The 19,296-nt window shown below is 52.6% G+C and overlaps 1 protein-coding gene across 19 annotated transcripts in view; it reads left to right on the forward strand.

Moving 5' to 3' along the window:
- The window catches only part of FRYL (FRY like transcription coactivator), a 2,516,714-nt gene that overhangs the window by 1,961,141 nt on the left and 536,277 nt on the right, over nucleotides 1–19,296 (forward strand). For all 19 annotated transcript variants that reach the window (XM_085642132.1, XM_085642134.1, XM_085642126.1 and 16 more), the window contains one exon: nucleotides 18,054–18,655. In XM_085642132.1, coding sequence (XP_085498258.1) covers nucleotides 18,054–18,655 — 602 coding nt within the window. The remainder of the gene's footprint in view (nucleotides 1–18,053; nucleotides 18,656–19,296) is intronic.

Below are 19,296 nucleotides of genomic sequence, written 5' to 3' on the forward strand. Positions count from 1 at the left end.
CACGTTTGCCAGGCATTATTGCCTTGACAGCCAAGTCCGGAGGGATGGCTTCTTTGGCCGTTCTGTCCTCCAGGACTTTCTGGTGTGATCTTGGTTCGCAGACCCACCACCGGGGATGGTATTGCTTGGGTATCTATTCTAAGGTGAGGAATCTAACTAACGTGTTTCTTTCAGATGAACAAGTTACTAACCTTCGGTAACAATGTATCTGTAAGAAACATTAGTTAGTTAGATTCCTCACCGACCCACCCATCCTCCCCGTTCTGCGAACTGACATCTAGGGTTAAGGTTGTCCTTTCAGGCCCCTAGATTTTCTTTTTGGCACCAGTGTCGGTCTTTGCATGGCTCTGCGTTCCTGGCGCGGAAGGCTATGTACAAGAACTGACGTCAGCGCGCGAGGGCGGCGTCTAAGTACTCCGACGACGTCATCCCGGCGCACGACGCCGACGACGGACGCGGAGCCGCAGACGACGCCTAGCGACGCGCAAGGGGTATTGCTGACGAAAAAATCTTCCGGATCCAGTCTGACGCCTGGGGATATTCTAAGGTGAGGAATCTAACTAACTAATGTTTCTTACAGATACATCGTTACCGAAGGTTAGTAACTTGTTCTTCAGGGCCCTAGACTTTTTGGCACCAGTGTCGGTCTCTTGCATGGCTCTGCGTTCCTGGCGCGGAAAGCTATGTACAAGAGCTGACGTCGGCGCGCGAGGGCGGTGTCTAAGTACTCCGACGTCATTCCGGCGCACTACGCCAACGACGGACGCGGAGCCGCAGACGACGCCTAGCGACGCGCAAGGGGTATTGCTACAAAAATCTTTCCGGATCCAGCCTGACGCCTGAGGATATTCTAAGGTGAGGAATCTAACTAATGTTTCTTACAGATACAAGGTACTCGAGACGCACGTGACCACTGTCCTCAGTTCCTTCATCGAGGACTCCAACTTCTTAGACTCTCAGCAAGCTGGGTTTAGACCTGCCCACTCGACAGAGTCTGTCATCCTCTCTGTTATGGAGTAACTCCGTAGAGGCGCCGACTCCAACACCAGTCAAGCCCTGGTGCTTTTAGACCTGTCAGCAGCCTTCGACACGGTCGATCATTCCATCTTAGTCGACCGTGTCGAAGAGGCAGGCATTAGCGGGACGGCCCTTAATTGGGTTCGCTCCTTCCTTGCAGACCGCCATCAATCGGTCCGTCTCTCTCAGTTCACGGCAAACCAGACGAGAGTCACCTGCGGTGTCCCGCAGGGTTCTTCCCTGTCACCCCTTCTCTTCAACCTCTACCTCACCCCCCTGATCCGCTCCCTCCGCGGTAGGAATGTCACAGCATTTCATTATGCAGATGACATTCAGCTCGTCTTCAATCTCGACTCCTCGGATGAAGCGGCTCTAGATTTCCAGTCCACCCTCTGCCACATCAGTAATTGGATGGGCACACACCATCTCAAACTTAACCCCGACAAGACGGAGCTCGTTCTTGTCGGAGGCCCTTCCAATCCCTGGAATTCCACCTTCTGGCCCTCCTCCCTCGGCCCTCCCCCCCACCCTGCTGACAAAGTGAAAAGCCTCGGGGTTTACATCTCCCACGACCTCTCAATGCAGCATCAGGTCAGTGCCACCGTGTCCTCCTGTTTCTTCCAGCTCCGGAAGATTCGTAAAATAGTCCACTTTCTGACCACTGAAGCCCTCACCTTGGTACCACTGGCATTAGTCATCTCCCGCATCGACTACGCCAACGCCCTATACGTTGGCATCCCCCAATATCAAATCAACAGACTACAACTTATTCAGAACCAAGCAGCTCGCCTTATCTATCACCAACCGAAACACCATCACGTCCGTCCCCTCCTCAAGGCCCTCCATTGGCTCCCTATTTCGGAGCGCTGCAAGTTTAAACTCGGTTGCCTAACCCATAAATCTCTGGCAGGCACCGGCCCTTCCTTCATTTCCTCCCTTCTGCACCCCTATACCCCCTCTAGGAATCTCCGCTCCTCTCATCTTGCGCTCCTTCAGACTCCCCGCTTCAAGCGCAAAAAACACGGCGGTCTTAGGTTCTCCTTTCTGGCACCCTCTTTCTGGAACTCTCTACCGCTGGAATTGAGACTTTCCTCTTCTTATCTTCACTTCAGGTCCCTCCTAAAAACCCACCTCTTTCTCGGTATCTATTCATAAATCTCTTTCTCCTTGCCTTTGCTTCTGCCTCTCGTTGATTAAAGTGAATAGCCCCAAGAAACCGTCCGGTGAATGTCGCGCTTTACAAATAATTTTTACTTTACATTACATTACAGATACAGCGTTACCGAAGGTAAGTAACTTTTGTTCTTTAGTACTCAAACACATATGATTAAAATGAGAACTGTACAACCCCTACTTCAGATTCCTTATTGTGAAAGATTCTCCATCCAGCTGACTGGATCCCGATTGTTTCTCCAGTAGTTCACCCATCCAGCTATAGATGTTACTGCTGCTATACCTACTGCTGATCTAGAAGACATCATTACAGGATGTGATGCATATTTTCCAAAAATACACATCCATTTCTGGTGATATCAGTTGCGTAGTTCTATACCACAGATGCTGGTAATCCAGAACTTGATGGAGCTATTGATTTTCATGCTCTGAGAATTTTCTCTAGTCTACCTCACCCCCCACACACACACACAACCCTCCCCCCCCCACCCCCAAGGAGAGAATATTGCTCCAAGTGGACCACCTGCAGAGAAGGAATACTTTCTGATAGAAACTTCTAACGGCACTTTTTAAATACCGCCATACGCGTCAGACTGAATCCATAACGTCTTCAGCAGTACCTGGCAGGTGTGCAGTCGGATCAGTATTGACATCCTTTTGTGCCAGACGCAACATGTGTGGGTCTATATGGGCCACCCCAATGCACACTCCTATCAGTTATCTTTTTTCTTCGCCAACAGATTCCGTTCAGGAGCTATCCCTTGGAGACAGATTTCTGGCAAAAATATCTTCAGTGTTCAAGGGAAAATGTCACCTTCAAATCTGTGGGTAATGTGGCAATTAAATGTCTGCGACTGTCTCAAATGTGGTTTGTCCATGGTGCCTAGGGATGGATCACTGCTCCCAGTCCTTCAGTTATTGTGCCTTCATGCACTCCCAAGAACATTCAAAATGGTAAGAAAAGCTTTTTGCCAGGAAGCACCGCAAGACCCCACATGGCGATCAGTGAGGTCCAAAGGTAGATTCTGGTCCCGAGGTTGCTTCCACGACCGATCGTCTTCACGATCTGAAACCTCAGGTAAATCCAAGAAAAAGCGTAAGAAATCCAAGCTGAATTCAGCACCGTCAAGCCACTCTCGATATTCAAAGAAGGCACGAGGGCATCATCATGCCTCCAGGTTGCTCTGCCGAAGTTCCACAGCAACTGGAATTTCCAGGACCATCTGAACCACAGCAGCCAAAGGATATCTTTTCAGAAGCCTTGCTACAGCTGTGTGACATATTGCCAGCTCCCTTAGGCAGGCCTGTGGTTCCCATTGTTCCGAGAGTCCTCCCAACTGGATTACAGCCTGCTGGGCCCTCTGGATTCTCTTAGAGCAGTGGTCTTCAAACTTTAAAATGTCGCACCCCCCATCCGTAGGAAAAAGAATCATTGGGCCCCTTCAGAATTTTCCTCAATTATTCGATTACATTTTTTATCTATTAAAAGTATCCACAGTGTGTGGCTGGGAGCTTTGAAAAATATTTGGATTCCTTCTCCTTTTGAAACATACTCCCAGCTAGGATATAAATGACAAACAATGTCCGAGATGGCCCATTACAGAGCATAATGCTTCTTTTGGCCAGAGCCTGGAGCCCCCCTAGGATCACCTGCTCGCCCCCCCAGTTTGAAGACCTCTGCCTTAGAGCTCTGAACCAACTACAATACCGGTTCCCTCCTGGTGCCACAACCAACACCAGAATGTGATCCACTGGTGCCATCGACTACAGATAACAACTGGCCATTCTATAGTGTAGTTCGATGCTGACGCTACACCAATTGAGGCCTTGTGCTTCTTTATCTAAGCCGCAACCACTTAGCAAACCCTCTGATTCTGGCACATTGCCTCTACCTTCCGGAAGGGCTCATTAAATAATTGGAACAGACTCTGATAATGGGGGTATGATATTGAGGGGAGCGTGGCTAGTCAGCCAACATGGCAGATGCAAGCTGCTAGAGCTCCGTCAGTAAACCCTCGGTTATCCTGCCAAACCCCATAATCCCACGCCATCCTAGCACAGCCGAGACGCAGATGTGTGGCTGAACTGCGGTAGCCCACAATCGCGGTCCCAGGGAGACAGAAAAGACGCAGCTAGCCGAATTAGCAGGCGCCCTGGGGCCTGGCAGCGGCGCAACCACAGTCGGCAAGGTGCCGGAAACTGCAAGCACAGCACAGAAGCCGCGGGCTTGTGTGACAGAGCTGCCCAGAGAAGGAGCGTGCCGCAAGCAGGAAATTGTCACAGGTGCAGCACCCCCTCATCCAGGCCCTGATAAAGTGACCACCAAAGCAGGGCAATTTAGGCCTGCGGCCTACGCTCATCCAGCGATCCTGCACTGTCAGGGAGGCCGCGGCCCAGCACTTCTGAGCCTGCGAAGCGCCACCGCCTGCTGAAGAAGGAAGGCAGCGCCGCAAGGAAGTATGCCTGTCCCGCCGCAGAAAAGAACACTGCATCGGGTACAAGGTGAGCGGCGTCTCCCTGTCCCCTTTCCCCCTTCTCTCACCTGGCGGTGTGTGTGATCGGCCGGACCAAGGTGTGGAGACGGGGGGAGGTTGCACACCTAAGTGGGCAGAAGAAACACTGCGTTGAGATGAGAGGGTACCGGGTTCGAGGGCCAGGCCTCGGTTGCGGGGAGTGTACGATTCCCCCTGCCTGCCCAGTGGCGAACATGATCCGCCAGACCCTCAAGTAGAGACCTAAGGCGCCCACAAACATACTGGCATTACAGATATAGCACTTCAGGGAAGAAGGGAAACGGCGCAGGCCCAGGCCGCAGTTGGCAGAGCGGTGTGTATGACCCAACGCCTCCCCAGTGGCAAACATGATCCGCCAGACCGGCAATTAGAGACCTGAGGCGCCCACAAACATACAGGCAGGCTGGATATAGCACTTCGCACTTGAGGGAAGAAGGGAATCTGCGCAGGCCCACGCCAGGCACGGGTGTCTGATCGGGCCCAGGCCACTGTGGCAGGGGATATAGGAAGCGTTCCACAGAGCAGCGGGCACACACAGAGGATGTGGCCAGCCCTGCAGGCCCCGGAGCAGCACGAGATGCATGATTCCTCCTGCTTTCCCAGCGGCGAGCATGACCCACCAGACTGGCGAGAAGGGGGCTGCGGCGATCGCAAACATGCAGGTAACCTGAAACCGTACCTTAGGGAAGCAGAGAGGTGGCGCAGGCCCACCCCGTGCCGGGCACTTGGGGTCGGATCGGGCCCAGACTATGATAGCGGAGGGTGGAGTAAGTGACCAAAGGAGCGGCAAGCATGCACAAAGGATGCTGCCAACCTTGCAGACCCCTGCACAACACGATCCCTTTTGGTCCTGAGGAGCACTTGGTCTGAGGGTCAATTCGGGCCCAGGCCGCAGCAATGCAACGGAGAGCCGCTAACGCAGAAGCAGAAGGTGCCCCTTCATCCCCTTTCTTCCCCTCCCCTCTCATGTACGGGCGGCAAGAACTCTGCAGTACAAGGACAAGCTCTGAATAACACAGCCCAACACACAAAATGGCAACTCTGAGCCAGTAATCACGGAAGGCGCCACGCACTGCGCTCACCACCAAGCTGGACTCCGTGCTGGCAGCGGTGGAGAAGATCGGATCCGCTCTGGACAAAACACGCTCCTTGCTGGAGTCCAAGATCGACAACGTCACCTCGGATTTCACCCTGTTACGGATTGATCATCACAAATTAGGGGAAAAAGTGCGCCTACAAGAGCAATCACTGGTGGAGCTGAACCCCATCAACCAAAGTCAAACGGCGGCCCTACAAGACCTAATAGACCACGTACATGCATTGGAAGACAGAGTGGAGGATGCAGAAGGGCGCTCGCGCTGAAATAACATCCACGTATAGGACGCAAGCCAGAGGAGTACACAAAGCGCTGGATCAGAGAACTGCTACCCACTGGCATGCTATCGCCCCAATTCATGGTCAAGAGAGCACACCGGGTGCCTGTACAGAAACTCCCCCCGGGAGCTCCCCTGCATCCATTCCTATTCAAAGTCCTCAAGTACAGGAACGGAGATATGATCCTGCAAGAAACCCGCAAACTGGCAGACATCGAAATAGGCAACAGTCAGATTATGGTATTTCCCGACTACACTGTAGAAGTACATCGCGCAGGGGCGCATACGCCGCAGTGAAACGACCACTGCGTGACCTCGACCTCAGTTACTTGTTACTATTCCCCGCCAGGCTGCAAGTGGTTGCAAAAAGCATGCTGCGCTGCTTTGATTCGCCCTTCGAAGTCTGGTACTGGCTGGAAGAGTCGGGATTATGGACAGGACCCAGATGACACATGGAAGAAGTGTCAAGGGAATCTGTCCGAAGAAGGCGCCAGCGAGGCGGGCACAACAGGCCCAGTGCATACACTGTCACAATTTCCACAGCTCCAAACTCTGAACAGAGAAGAATGGAGAGGCAGGAGGCGATACACGTAGCTGCAACACTTGAACCACGGCGCAACACCCAGACTGGCACCAAAGAAAGCCCTGGCAGATCCTCAGATACTAGTGTGCAATAGCGGATAGCATCATATGAGTCTCTGTGAACTGCTGAACCCTATAGAAGCCAGTACACGCAATTAACTGCCAACCTGGCAAACTGTCATATCGTAACTAATCTGTTGTCTACATATCTGCTAAAAAAAACAGCGCCCCCCACACACCGCCACGAACAGCGCTTACCTGATGCCGCGATTGGGGACACGTGCAACACGCACACATATCCTGCATGACGGATTGGCTGGGATGTCATACAAGCCGATCACAATCCTGAGGGACTGAATAACCCCGTCTAATCATACGCAACAAAAACCCATACTGAGCGTCGCACTGACAGTCGTTGCCATAGTTGGGCACCCCAGTTTGGACGAGCATTCTATTGGATCTTGCCCTTATAGTTATGCACGGTTTTGTTCATACTCGTGCCTTGTTCTTAACGCTATTAAATCGGAGCACACCTATGTACACCATGAGCAACAACGCCTTGCCCTCCCTGAACCGCCCTTGCCAACGTAACGACTGGACATGGCACAAGTCAACGTAGTTGCATGGAACATGCGCGGTATGCACACACCGTCATGCAGATACTCAATATAAGCCTTCTTACAGTGCAGATCTACCGGTATCGCACTACTCCAAGAGACGCACATGTCCCAAACGGAGCTAGAGTGCCTGCGTAGAAAATGGAGAGGCCAAGTGTACGGCACAGCCTACTCGGCCCATGTACGAGGTGTCCTCATCTGTGTGAGAGCTGGTATCCCAAGAGGTATTGATTGATCCCCAAGGCATATACGCATTAGTTAGCAAACGACTCAACGGCCAACTGATACTGATCGGCTCCATCTATTCCCGAACGTAAATCAGCCCTCCTTTTTAGATAGCCTAACTGGGGTGATGGCTAAATGGAATGGAACTCGATGGCTCCTTGGAGGGGACTTCAATGCTGTACTTAGCATGGACTTAGACCGGTCGTTTCCACCCCTGACCAAAACCACAGTAACATCCAATGCGCAGGCCCTCGCAGACTGGCTCTCTCCGGGGCACTAATAGATATTTTGCGTGCCCTCAACCCTGACACCTGGGTCTACTCGTATTACTCTGCGGTACATGGGCTAATCGTGAACCTAGACCGAATAGTGGATTCCCGCTCTTCTTCCTCTAGTTTGACAGATAGAATATCTAGGTCAGACACACTCCTGCCATAACCCCCAAGCACTGCAACTCACTTGGGAGTCGGGCGCCCCCTAGTCCCCTCGTGGAAGGCACAGTAGGAGACACTAGTGGAATGGGAAGCATTCAAGGTAGCAACGAGGGGACACTGCTTGGGAGCCACCTGGAGCATACCTAGACAGCTGTCCGCTGCCCTTAGTAAAATAGAAGTACAGCTCCTTCGGCACGAAACAGACTGTGAGGGCGAGGGGAGAAGAGCACATCGCCTAGAGACACTAAGCGCCTAGCAGGCCTGATAGAACACCTCTGCTGTCACAACTACACCGCACATACAGCCCGTACTCGAGCCACAGCCAATCGGGCAGTCCGACTCCTGGCCTGACTAATTCGTCAGGAACTTGCCCGCAAACCGATATGCACACTGCACACCGATACAGGGCTCCTAATACACACACAGCGCGACATCCACACAGCTATGACACAACACTACACCCAGCTGTATCAGTCCCAAGGCTGCTGCGACACACAATCTCTCACAGCTTTTCTAGACCGTATACAACTACTTGAGGCGACACCAGCACCTAGTGAGATGCTAAACGAGCCGATCACGCTGGAGGGGATCAAGGAGGCAATATCGTCCCTGGTCAGGGGGAAGACTCCGGAACCCGACAGACTCCCAGCGGAGTACTACAAGGCATGCTAGGTATCGCTAACACAGCGGTTACATGCCCTCTATGAAGCTGCGGTAGAAGCGGGACAGCTCCCGTCTTCCCTAAACGAGGCACACTTGATATCCCTACTCAAGCCAGACAGAGACCCTGATGACATGAGCTCCTATAGGCCCCTCGCCCTACTGAGCACCGACTATAAATTATTAGCAAAAGTCCTGGCCGACAGGCTTGCACAAGTGGTCCATACCCTGGTCCACGCAGACCAAACAGCTTTGTGCCATCTTGTAACTCCTCACTCAACCTGCGCCTCTTCTTTCGGGTTGCAGCTTATTCCACATGCACATGGGCAAGGCCGGGCTGGCTCACACTCGATCTTGAGAAGGCCTTCGACTCCCTAGAATGAGACTACATGTTCGCAACCCTCAGAAAATACAAGCTAGGCTCCACTTTCCTAAAGCTGACCCGCCTGCCCTACACGGAACCGTTTGTAAGAGTAAAGATGGATCCATACGTATCTGATATAATCCCAGGGCAACGAGGGATGCGGCATGGCTGCCCACTATCCCTCCTCCTCTTCGCGCTTGCGAAAGAGCCACCTGTGGAGTCGATAAGGACGCAATTAAATGATGGCATTCCGTTAGGCGATGGCACACATAAGGTGTCATTGTACGCAGATGACCTTCTGGTCTATCGAAGGGACATAAGTTACGTGCCGGGACAACTGGCCCAGATCCTACGGGACTTTGCGACCGTATCAGGGCTGAAGGTGAACGTAGGCAAATATAAACTATACGCCTTCGGCGAAGGAAACTGCAACCCGGGAATTGTACTTAACAGGGAAATGGTGCAGTGGAGTGCAGACACATTCCCATACCTAGGCATGCGAATATATCGCCACCCGCCGGACCTATTCGATGGCAACCGAGGCAGGGCGCTACAACCACCTGGTCCCAGATGCAATTCTGGAGCACACTCCCACTTGTCGTAACAGGCAGAATAGCACTCGTAAAAATGGTGGCCCTGCCGAGATTCCTTAATTACTTTGCTAACTTGCCCCTATGTGTGGCCCCCTCACCCCTTCTTTGCCACTCTAGAGAAGATGGTTAGAGACTTCATATGGGGTTCCGGTCGATGTAGAGTGGTGGCGAAGAAGTTATACTTGCTTATGGACCCGGGAGGCCTTGCAGCCCCGTGCTTCGAACACTACTACCTGGCAGCCCACCTTCAGTGGATTGCCAGATGGATGGCAGACAGCCAACGTGACGACACGGCGACCGTGTGCTCACCATACACACCACCCCAGCTCCTCTGGCTTTTTCATCCCAGCGCAAAGACGCTACCCCCAGAATCCCTGATGCTAAATGTGGCATACAGATTCTACCGCAGGAGCCTCTACATAACCCGCTGCATAACGCCCTACGCCCGCGCTCCCTTTAGAAGACACCTCTAGAGGCCAGTCTACGCTTACAGCCACCGAGTTACAACACTGGCACGAAGCAGGCATACAGTCTCTTGGAGACCTATATCACGACGGCTTATTTGTCCCCTACGAGACACTGATAGCAGATGAGGGGCTCCCCCTAGGTCAGTTCCTTCTGCATTGTTCACTAGTGGCTACACTCAGGGTGAAATGGGGCGATCTCACTACCGAACCACAAGCACATCTCACTATACTATAGACAACATGCGGCGATCAGCCTAGACCACTTCCGACACAAGTGAGAACACGATACGGGCCGTCAACTCAGACACGGAATGGGCGCAGGTGCTGGCCAGTCCAGTGAACATTCCCAGAAATATGAGATTCAGGCAAATACAGTACTACATCACTCGGAGGGCGTATTTCACCCCCGCCAAAATCAAAAGATATTTCAACCGCGCTGACTCTGCCTGTCCCAGATGTGCCAACCTTGATGCCGATCTCTTACATATGCTCTGGAGCTACACCAGCCTCAGCACATACTGGAGTAAAGTAGCGGATATATTCCATGCCTGCACCGAGGGCGATATACCCTCGACTGGCCGACATATCTGTTACACAAATTCCGTAGAACACGTAACACTAAGGTAACCTCCAGATTCGACCTCGGCATAGTGGCAGCCAAGAAATGAATCACCAGAAAATGGAAGGCACCCGACCCCCTGCACATACAAACATGCAGGCACTCCACACTTGCATGGGCCAGAGCAGAAAGCATAACGATCTGGTACAAACAAACCCTGGGCCTAAGAAAAGTCCCGATATCCGCAAATTGGGACGCAATTCTGATGGCACTGCAGCAGGATGCAGACTCACTGGACCCGAACCCGCAAGTGACCAACTTGGCTGAGTGACGCAGCGTGTGCGACCCTTACTTCTATACTAACCCAAGGCACTCAGCCTGTGACCAAATAATACACAGCCGCGTTCCAACATGCGATCTCACCAAAGGCCACACGGGAGGGCAACAGGCGCTGGTAGAACAGGCGAGACACACACAGCTCCTAGTTTTAGGTTCTCTTCCCTCAGTTATCAGCTGCACTACTCATCGTCACCTTAACAGTACCAGCTGCTGCATGTTACTCCTCACACGAAAACAAAACCGGGTAGTCCAATGGTTTCTGATGTATGCTGTGAGTCATACCATGCTCTACTCCTGGGCGCCACTGCTCATTAACACCCTCTTCATAAGTAACCGTGACACTGTAATTAATAACATGTGCATATGATGTAGCAAGGTTGGTGCATCTGAAAGAAACACGTTAGTTAGATTCCTCACCTTAGAATATCCCCAGGCGTCAGACTGGATCCGGAAGATTTTTCGTCAGCAATACCCCTTGCGCGTCGCTAGGCGTCGTCTGCGGCTCCGCGTCCGTCGTCGGCGTCGTGTGCCGGAATGACGTCGTCGGAGTACTTAGACGCCGCCCTCGCGCGCTGACGTCAGTTCTTCTTTTTTCCGCGCCAGTAAGCGCAGATCCGGGAGAGCTACCCCTTTAGTCACTTTTTGACTAACTTTTTCGATCCTTTTTGATCTTGTCTCGACTCCGGTGCCGGTAGGATGCCTGGTTTTAAAGCCTGTGCTGACTGTAACCGCCTGATGTCGGTTACGGACCATCACCGCCGGTGCCTTTACTGCTTGGGTCTCGACCACGACGCGGAGTCGTGTTCGGACTGCAAGGCCCTGACCTCGAAGGCGGTCCCGTAAGCTTCTCGAGATTCGCCACTCGGCTCCGCGAGCCTCTCGATCCTGGTCCAGGAGGAGGTCCAAGGATCGGTCGCGGAGCCGCAGCCGACGTCACCATCGGTCGTCTGGATCCAAGTCTTCGAGTAAGTCGAAGCATTCCAAGAAGTCCAAGAGGCGACACCGCCCTTCGGACTCCCCTCGCCGGTCGCGCGACTCAGCCGAGGGTCAGGGTGGTTCCACCCCCGCGGCTCCGGCGAAGCCGCAGGCGCCGCGCAAGTCCCCATACCCACCGGTCCCTGGGACTGACGCGACGCCGGCGGAGGTCAGTGCCTTCCTCTCGGCCATGAGGAGCCTGGCTCCGCCGTCGACGCCCGCTGGCGCGCCTTCGGGCCCCGCGGACCCGACTGGGCTGCCTTGCCTGCCGGCGGCCCCGGCGCCGTTGACGGCTCCGGCCTCGACGCCACAAGCGCCCGAGGGACCCGTTCCCGAGTCTCCGCCGACGCCGGTCGACCTCGTCACGCCTCCTCCGCCGGCGTCGACACCGGTACCACCCCCGACGCCGACTCCGCTCGACGTCGAGCCCCAGTTCAGCCCCGCTCCGGGCCCGGCATCGATGGACGCCGCGTTCGGCGCTGCTGGAGACACATTATGTCTATCGCCCGGCTCCGCTCCTTCCTTCTGTATACCAGGAATCGGATGATGGGGACAACTGGGTGGGATCCGAGGATCCTATGGCCGTTCAGGCTCAAATGTCACAGGACTGGGCAGATGAACTGGGGGAGGCCAGTGGCCTGGAGGAGGCCAGTGGCCTGGATACCTCTCCGGACACTGGATTCGTCTCTCCTCCGACTGTGGCTTCGGAGGAGGGCGCTGCTTTCTCTGTGGTGCTGCGCAAGGCGGCCTCAGCCCTTGGGCTCGAGCTGCCTGCCGTGGCTGTGAGGACTAACGTCCTTACTGAGGTGCTTCAGTCTGCAGCAAGCTCCACTGAGCCTCTGCTGCAATTCAATGAGGCCCTCATTGACGTTCTGCAGGGCACCTGGTCCAAGCCCTCCACAGTTCCTCCTGTGGACAGGAACGCCGCCAGGCGCCACCGCCCTGCTCCGGGCGACCCCAGTTTTCTGTCCCAACACCCTACCCCCGAGAGCCTGGTTATCCAGGCCTCTACCTCCCAATCCTCCTCCCCGACCGCCCCGCCGGACCGGGATTCCAAGAGACTGGAACAGTTTGGCAAGAAGCTGTTCTCCTCCCTTAGTTTGGGCCTGCGGTCTTTGAACACCGCCTGTCTCTTGGACCGTTATTCCCACTCTCTGTGGGATGCGGTGGAGGACGTGCTGCCCCTGTGTCCGGAGGAGGTCCGGACACGACTTACCCAGGCTCTGGCCGATGGGAGGGATGCAGCGCGACATGCTATCCGATGTGGGCTTGACACTACGGACTCGCTGGGTAGGGCAATTTCTACCACAGTGGCGCTTAGACGTCACACCTGGCTGCGGTCCACGTCATTTTCGGGCGATGTCCAGAGCACTCTCATGGACATGCCCTTTGATGGCACTCGCCTTTTTGGCGAGAAAGCGGACAGTGCGCTGAATCGCTTTAAGGACTCCCGGGCTACGGCCAAGTCCTTGGGCCTCTCGGCCCCGCGGTCGCAAACTTCCGCTTTTCGCCCCTTTCGTGGCCAAGGAAGGGGTGCCTCCTCACGTACGCCTAGCCACCAGCCGCAGAACCAACCTGCGCGCAGTCGCGGACGTGGTTTCCGCCGAGGCGGTTCTGGAGGACGACGAGGTCAGCCCACATCCACCCCGGCAGCATCCGCCTCAAAGCCTTCCTAGTCTGAGCTTTCAGGCCCATTCCACGCCAGTGGGCGGCAGGGTTTGCCATCACCTGCTCCACTGGTGGTCCATCACATCGGACAGGTGGGTGCTGCAAATCGCTACTCCCTCCCCTTCGAGACGACCCCTCCAGCCATGCCACCGCAGCACCACCGTATCTCGGGGGATCATTTGAATCTTCTCCACGAGGAAGTTTCGGCCCTCTTGGCCAAGGGGGCCGTCAAGCGCGTTCCGAGCCCAGAAGTAGGTCGTGGTTGTTATTCCCACTACTTTCTGGTTCCCAAGAAGGGCAAAGGAGGCCTACGCCCTATCTTGGACCTCCGGAACGTCAATGCCTTCCTCCGATAGGAAAGGTTCAAGATGTTAACTTTGGCTCAGGTTCTAGCTGCCCTAGACCCTGGAGACTGGATGGTAGCGTTGGACTTGCAGGACGCATATTTCCACATCCCCGTCCTGCCGGCCCACCGGCGTTACCTGCGGTTCACGGTGGGCCAAGAGCACTTTCAGTTTACCGTGCTCCCCTTCGGCCTCACTAGTGCCCCTCGGGTGTTCACGAAAGTGATGGCGGTGGTCGCAGCTCATCTGCGCAGATCAGGGGTTCCAGTCTTCCCCTATCTCGACGACTGGTTGTTGAAGGCGGGCTCGCCCCAGACAGTCGTCTCCCACCTCCAGACTACGGCGGATCTCCTGCATTTGCTGGGATTTTCCATCAACGTGCCGAAGTCACACTTGAGTCCCTCTCAGAAGCTCCTCTTCATCGGAGCGGTTCTCAATTCGGCGCAGTTCCGGGTCTATCCGCCGGAACAGCGGGTCCGGGATATACAGGCCCTGATTCCCATCTTTCGGCCTCTATCCTGGGTTTCGGTCAGGCTAGTGTTGCGGCTTCTGGGGCTGATGGCCTCCTGCATCCTACTAGTGCATCACGCCAGGCGGCGCATGCGGGCTCTGCAGTGGGACCTGAAGTTTCAGTGGTCCCAGCATCACGGCAACCTGTCAGACCATGTCTTGATCTCGGAGGGCACTGCACAGCAGTTGCAGTGGTGGCTCACGGACCGCGATTGGGTCAAGGGCAAGAGCCTCTCCCTTCCCCAACCGGAGCATGTCGTAGTGACGGATGCGTCCCTCCTGGGATGGGGTGGCCATATGGGAGAGGCGGAGATCAGAGGCCTCTGATCTCCGGCGGAGTCTCGTCTCCACATCAACCTGTTGGAGTTGAGAGCGATCCGACTTGCACTGAAAGCCTTCCTTCCCTCTGTCAGGGGAAGTGTCGTGCAGGTGTTCACGGACAACACCACCGCCATGTGGTATTGCAACAAACAAGGCGGGGTGGGGTCGTGGACCCTTTGTCAGGAGGCTCTGCGCCTCTGGACGTGGCTGGAACACCAGGGCGTCACCCTAGTGGTTCAACATCTGGCGGGCTCTCTGAACGCCAGAGCAGACGAACTCAGCCGCCGGTGCATGATGGATCACGAATGGCGTCTGAACTCCGAAGTGGCGCAAGGTCTCTTTCAGCAGTGGGGAGAGCCTTGGTTAGATCTATTCGCCACCGAAGAGAACGCGCAATGTCAGCAGTTCTGCGCGTTGGAATTTCCAAGGCGGCACTCGCTCGGCGACGCTTTTCGTCACGAGTGGAGTTGCGGTCTGTTGTACGCCTTTCCGCCTATACCACTTCTGCCCAGAGTGCTGAAGAAGATCAGGCACGACCGGGCCCAAGTCATCTTGGTGGCTCCGGATTGGGCACGAAGGTACTGGTATCCCGAGCTACTCAGTATGTTGACCGATCCTCCGATACGTCTGCCCCTTCGGAGGATCTTCTGTCGCAGCAGCAGGGGACGGTCCTCCACCCGAACCTGTCCAGCCTCCACCTCCATGCGTGGAGATTGAGCGGCGGCAGTTGATGCCATTTGACTTGCCTCCTGAAGTCTGTGATATCATTCTGGCAGCCAGGCGTCCCTCCACAAAGACGGTATACGCCTCCCGGTGGAACAAATTTGTGGCATGGTGCACAGCAAAGGCTGTGGATCCCCTTTCCGCCCCTCTTTCTGAGGTTCTACTGTTTCTTCTTTCTTTGGCCCGGCAGGGCTCTGCCCTGGGCACCCTGAAAGGTTATCTTGCTGCCATCTCTGCCTTCTTGCGGCTTCCTGATCAGCCTTCTCTTTTCAAGTCCCCTGTAGTTACACGCTTTCTAAAAGGCATTACTCACACGTTCCCTCCTGTCCCTTTTGTAATGCCTCAGTGGGACTTGAATCTTGTTCTCACATTTCTAATGTGTGCTCCCTTTGAGCCTCTTCATAATTGTCCTCTTCGTCTGCTGACGCTTAAGACTGCTTTTCTGGTAGCCATCACCTCGGCTAGACGGGTGAGTGAGCTCCAGGCTTTATCTTCAAAGCCTCCTTTTCTCTCTGTTCATCCGGACAAGGTTGTCCTTCGGCCTCGTCCCTCCTTTCTTCCGAAAGTGGTGACTCCATTTCATCTTGGGCAGTCTGTCACCTTGCCCACCTTCTTTCCGCCTCCGCATCCTTCCAAAGAGTAAGAGAGGCTCCACCGTCTGGACCCAAAACGTGCGCTCTCCTTTTATTTGGACCGCACAAAGCAGTTCCGGGTGGACGACCAACTTTTCGTTGGATACGTGGGTGCTAAGAAGGGGAAAGCTGTGCACAAACAGACCATCTCTCGGTGGGTCGTTTTGTGCATCAAAATTTGTTACTAGTTGGCAAAAAAGGACCCTCCTGTTGGGCTGCGCGCCCACTCTACTCGGGCCACAGCGGCTACTACTGCTTTGGGACGGGGTGTCCCTTTGCAGGACATCTGTCAGGCGGCGACGTGGGCTTCGCTACACACGTTTGCCAGGCATTATTGCCTTGACAGCCAAGTCCGGTGGGATGGCTTCTTTGGCCGTTCTGTCCTCCAGGACTTTCTGGTGTGATCTTGGTTCGCAGACCCACCACCGGGGATGGTATTGCTTGGGTATCTATTCTAAGGTGAGGAATCTAACTAACGTGTTTCTTTCAGATGAACAAGTTACTTACCTTCGGTAACGATGTATCTGTAAGAAACATTAGTTAGTTAGATTCCTCACCGACCCACCCATCCTCCCCGTTCTGCGAACTGACATCTAGGGTTAAGGTTATCCTTTTCAGGCCCCTAGATTTTATTTTTGGCACCAGTGTCGGTCTTTGCATGGCTCTGCGTTCCTGGCGCGGAAAGCTATGTACAAGAACTGACGTCAGCGCGCGAGGGCGGCGTCTAAGTACTCCGACGACGTCATTCCGGCGCACGACGCCGACGACGGACGCGGAGCCGCAGACGACGCCTAGCGACGCGCAAGGGGTATTGCTGACGAAAAATCTTCCGGATCCAGTCTGACGCCTGGGGATATTCTAAGGTGAGGAATCTAACTAACTAATGTTTCTTACAGATACATAGTTACCGAAGGTAAGTAACTTGTTCTACTGACACAAATGTACAATGTGCCAATTGCTGTAGTTAAAATGAAAAAATTATAAAATATTTTTTTAAAAATTAAAAAATGGGGGTAGGATGTTGAGGATGAGATTGACCAGCCATACCAAGAGGAAATTTGTTACATAGACCTCCAGGATGATAGTGACTTGGATATCTCCCCAAATACTGGACTAGTCCTAGTCATGGACTAGTTTCTGGGCCCTGCCACCGAAGACCTCACCTCCTTTGCCATGGTTGTGACAATGGTGGCAAAGGTTCTTGATCTTCAGCTTCCTACTTCGCCTGACCAAATAAGTCCTGAGCCTCTTCCATTCAGTGAGGCTCTAAACAGCGCACTTTTGAGAATCTGGGTTAAACCCTGCTCAAGCCAACCAGTTAATCACCAGTTCGCCAGGTCTGCTTCGGGTGTGTGTATTACAATTTACTCTGCAAAGTGGTGTTAATGAGTTAAATGCATTTCCAGCTGAATACAATTTTTTCCAATTCTTTCAAATTCTTAAGGGATATTTGATCTTCTTCATAAAAGTAGTTGAATACACCATGAATCAAAATGCATAACCTGTTCCTGGTTAGAAAGGATATAGCAAACCCTAAATATATATAGGTACTTTGAGCACAAAGTACCTCTGCTTAGAATGACATGTTTGTTTTATGTGACTTTCTCTGTGCTGCCATTTGCACAGAAAACTGTATCTTGTTTATTAAATGTTCGTAATTTGAATATCCCTTGTAGAAGATAGTAACATTGGTTATATGTACAGTGTGTCATTTTTCTATAACTTGAGTTACTATAAGCAAAATGTTTTTGGTGTTAGCTTCCCAAGTGGTGCAGCTGTTACTATAAGAACGTTTAGGTCTGCTATCCAACACAGTTCTTTGGAGTTTTAAAATTCTTCAAAATTGAAGCTTTCTGAGATTTCTCTGCTACTAGGGGTATTGCAACAATTTGTAGACTTTTGTAAATTGAAAACCCATGTAATGAATTATTTTTTAAGTAACATTTTACTTTTTCTTCTTTCAGAACGGCATACCATGATCCTGTAATGGGACACAAGAATGCAGCTAACAGAAAAAGCACTGGACAGTTAAACCTAAGCACAAGCCCTACAAGTAGTGGAAGTTATTTGGGAAATTACAGCAATGTAAGAAGTAACTCTTTGAGGCTCAGTTTAATGGGTGACCGGAAAGGTGACCGGCGGCGGAGTAACACACTGGATATAATGGATGGCAGGATAAACCATGGGGGTAGTTTAGCAAGGACTAGAAGCCTTTCTTCTCTTGGAGGAACAATTGATACGCAGCCCACTACTGATCCTAATAATCTAATGGCAACAATTTTCTGGATTGCAGCATCCTTGCTAGAATCAGACTATGAATATGAATACCTCTTGGCTCTCAGACTGCTTAACAAACTGCTTACTCATTTGCCTCTGGATAAACCAGACAGTCGCGAGAAGATTGAACAAGTTCAAAGTAAACTGAAATGGAGTAATTTTCCAGGTCTTCAGCAGCTCTTCCTAAAGGGATTTACTTCAATTTCAACACAGGAAATGACAGTTCACCTCCTCAGTAAACTTATTACTGTGTCTAAAAACACTTTGGTGGACCCCTCTCAATTAGCAGGTAACATAATTTTGTAAAAAGTATGCTTTGATGTGAAATTTTGCAGAAGTTTGTTTATATTTGTTATGACTTGATCTTGTTTTGATGTTCTGATTTATACTTTGCCTACATTCCTCACCTTATGAATATCCTGGAGACGGATAACTCCCCGATTGACATACCACTTAACATAATCAGTACTACCAATATGACTTCAGCAGTGGCTTTGTTCTCTACAGATGTGATGACACTGAACAAATGTATATGGTGCAGTCTAGCACACTGATGTCATTGGTCCAGGAGACTGCTGTATCCCTTCTGCTGCAAGCCCCACATGTCTTCCAAGTGTGAAACTTTTTTTTTTTAATTGCTTTTTGGAAATGCAGATACAGGGACTGAGGTTTGCTGTCCCTTACAGGCCTCCATTCCTGCATTTGTAGTCAATTACAGGGTGGTCCCAAATTCTGACTTGCCTATTCAATATCCATTAGGCAGGTTGTTTTGCTACCCCTTGAAAAGGACACTTCTGATAGATATGTCTAATCACCTTTTGAATATTTCCCAGGCGTCAGACTGGATTTTTAAAATCTCCAGCATTTCCCCTACAGACCAGCAAGCAGAACTGTGAAGCTCCGGAAATGACATGCAGAGCCTCATATAAA

The sequence above is a fragment of the Triturus cristatus genome, chromosome 2_2 (assembly GCF_964204655.1).
Source record: "Triturus cristatus chromosome 2_2, aTriCri1.1, whole genome shotgun sequence".
NCBI lineage: Eukaryota > Metazoa > Chordata > Amphibia > Caudata > Salamandridae > Triturus > Triturus cristatus.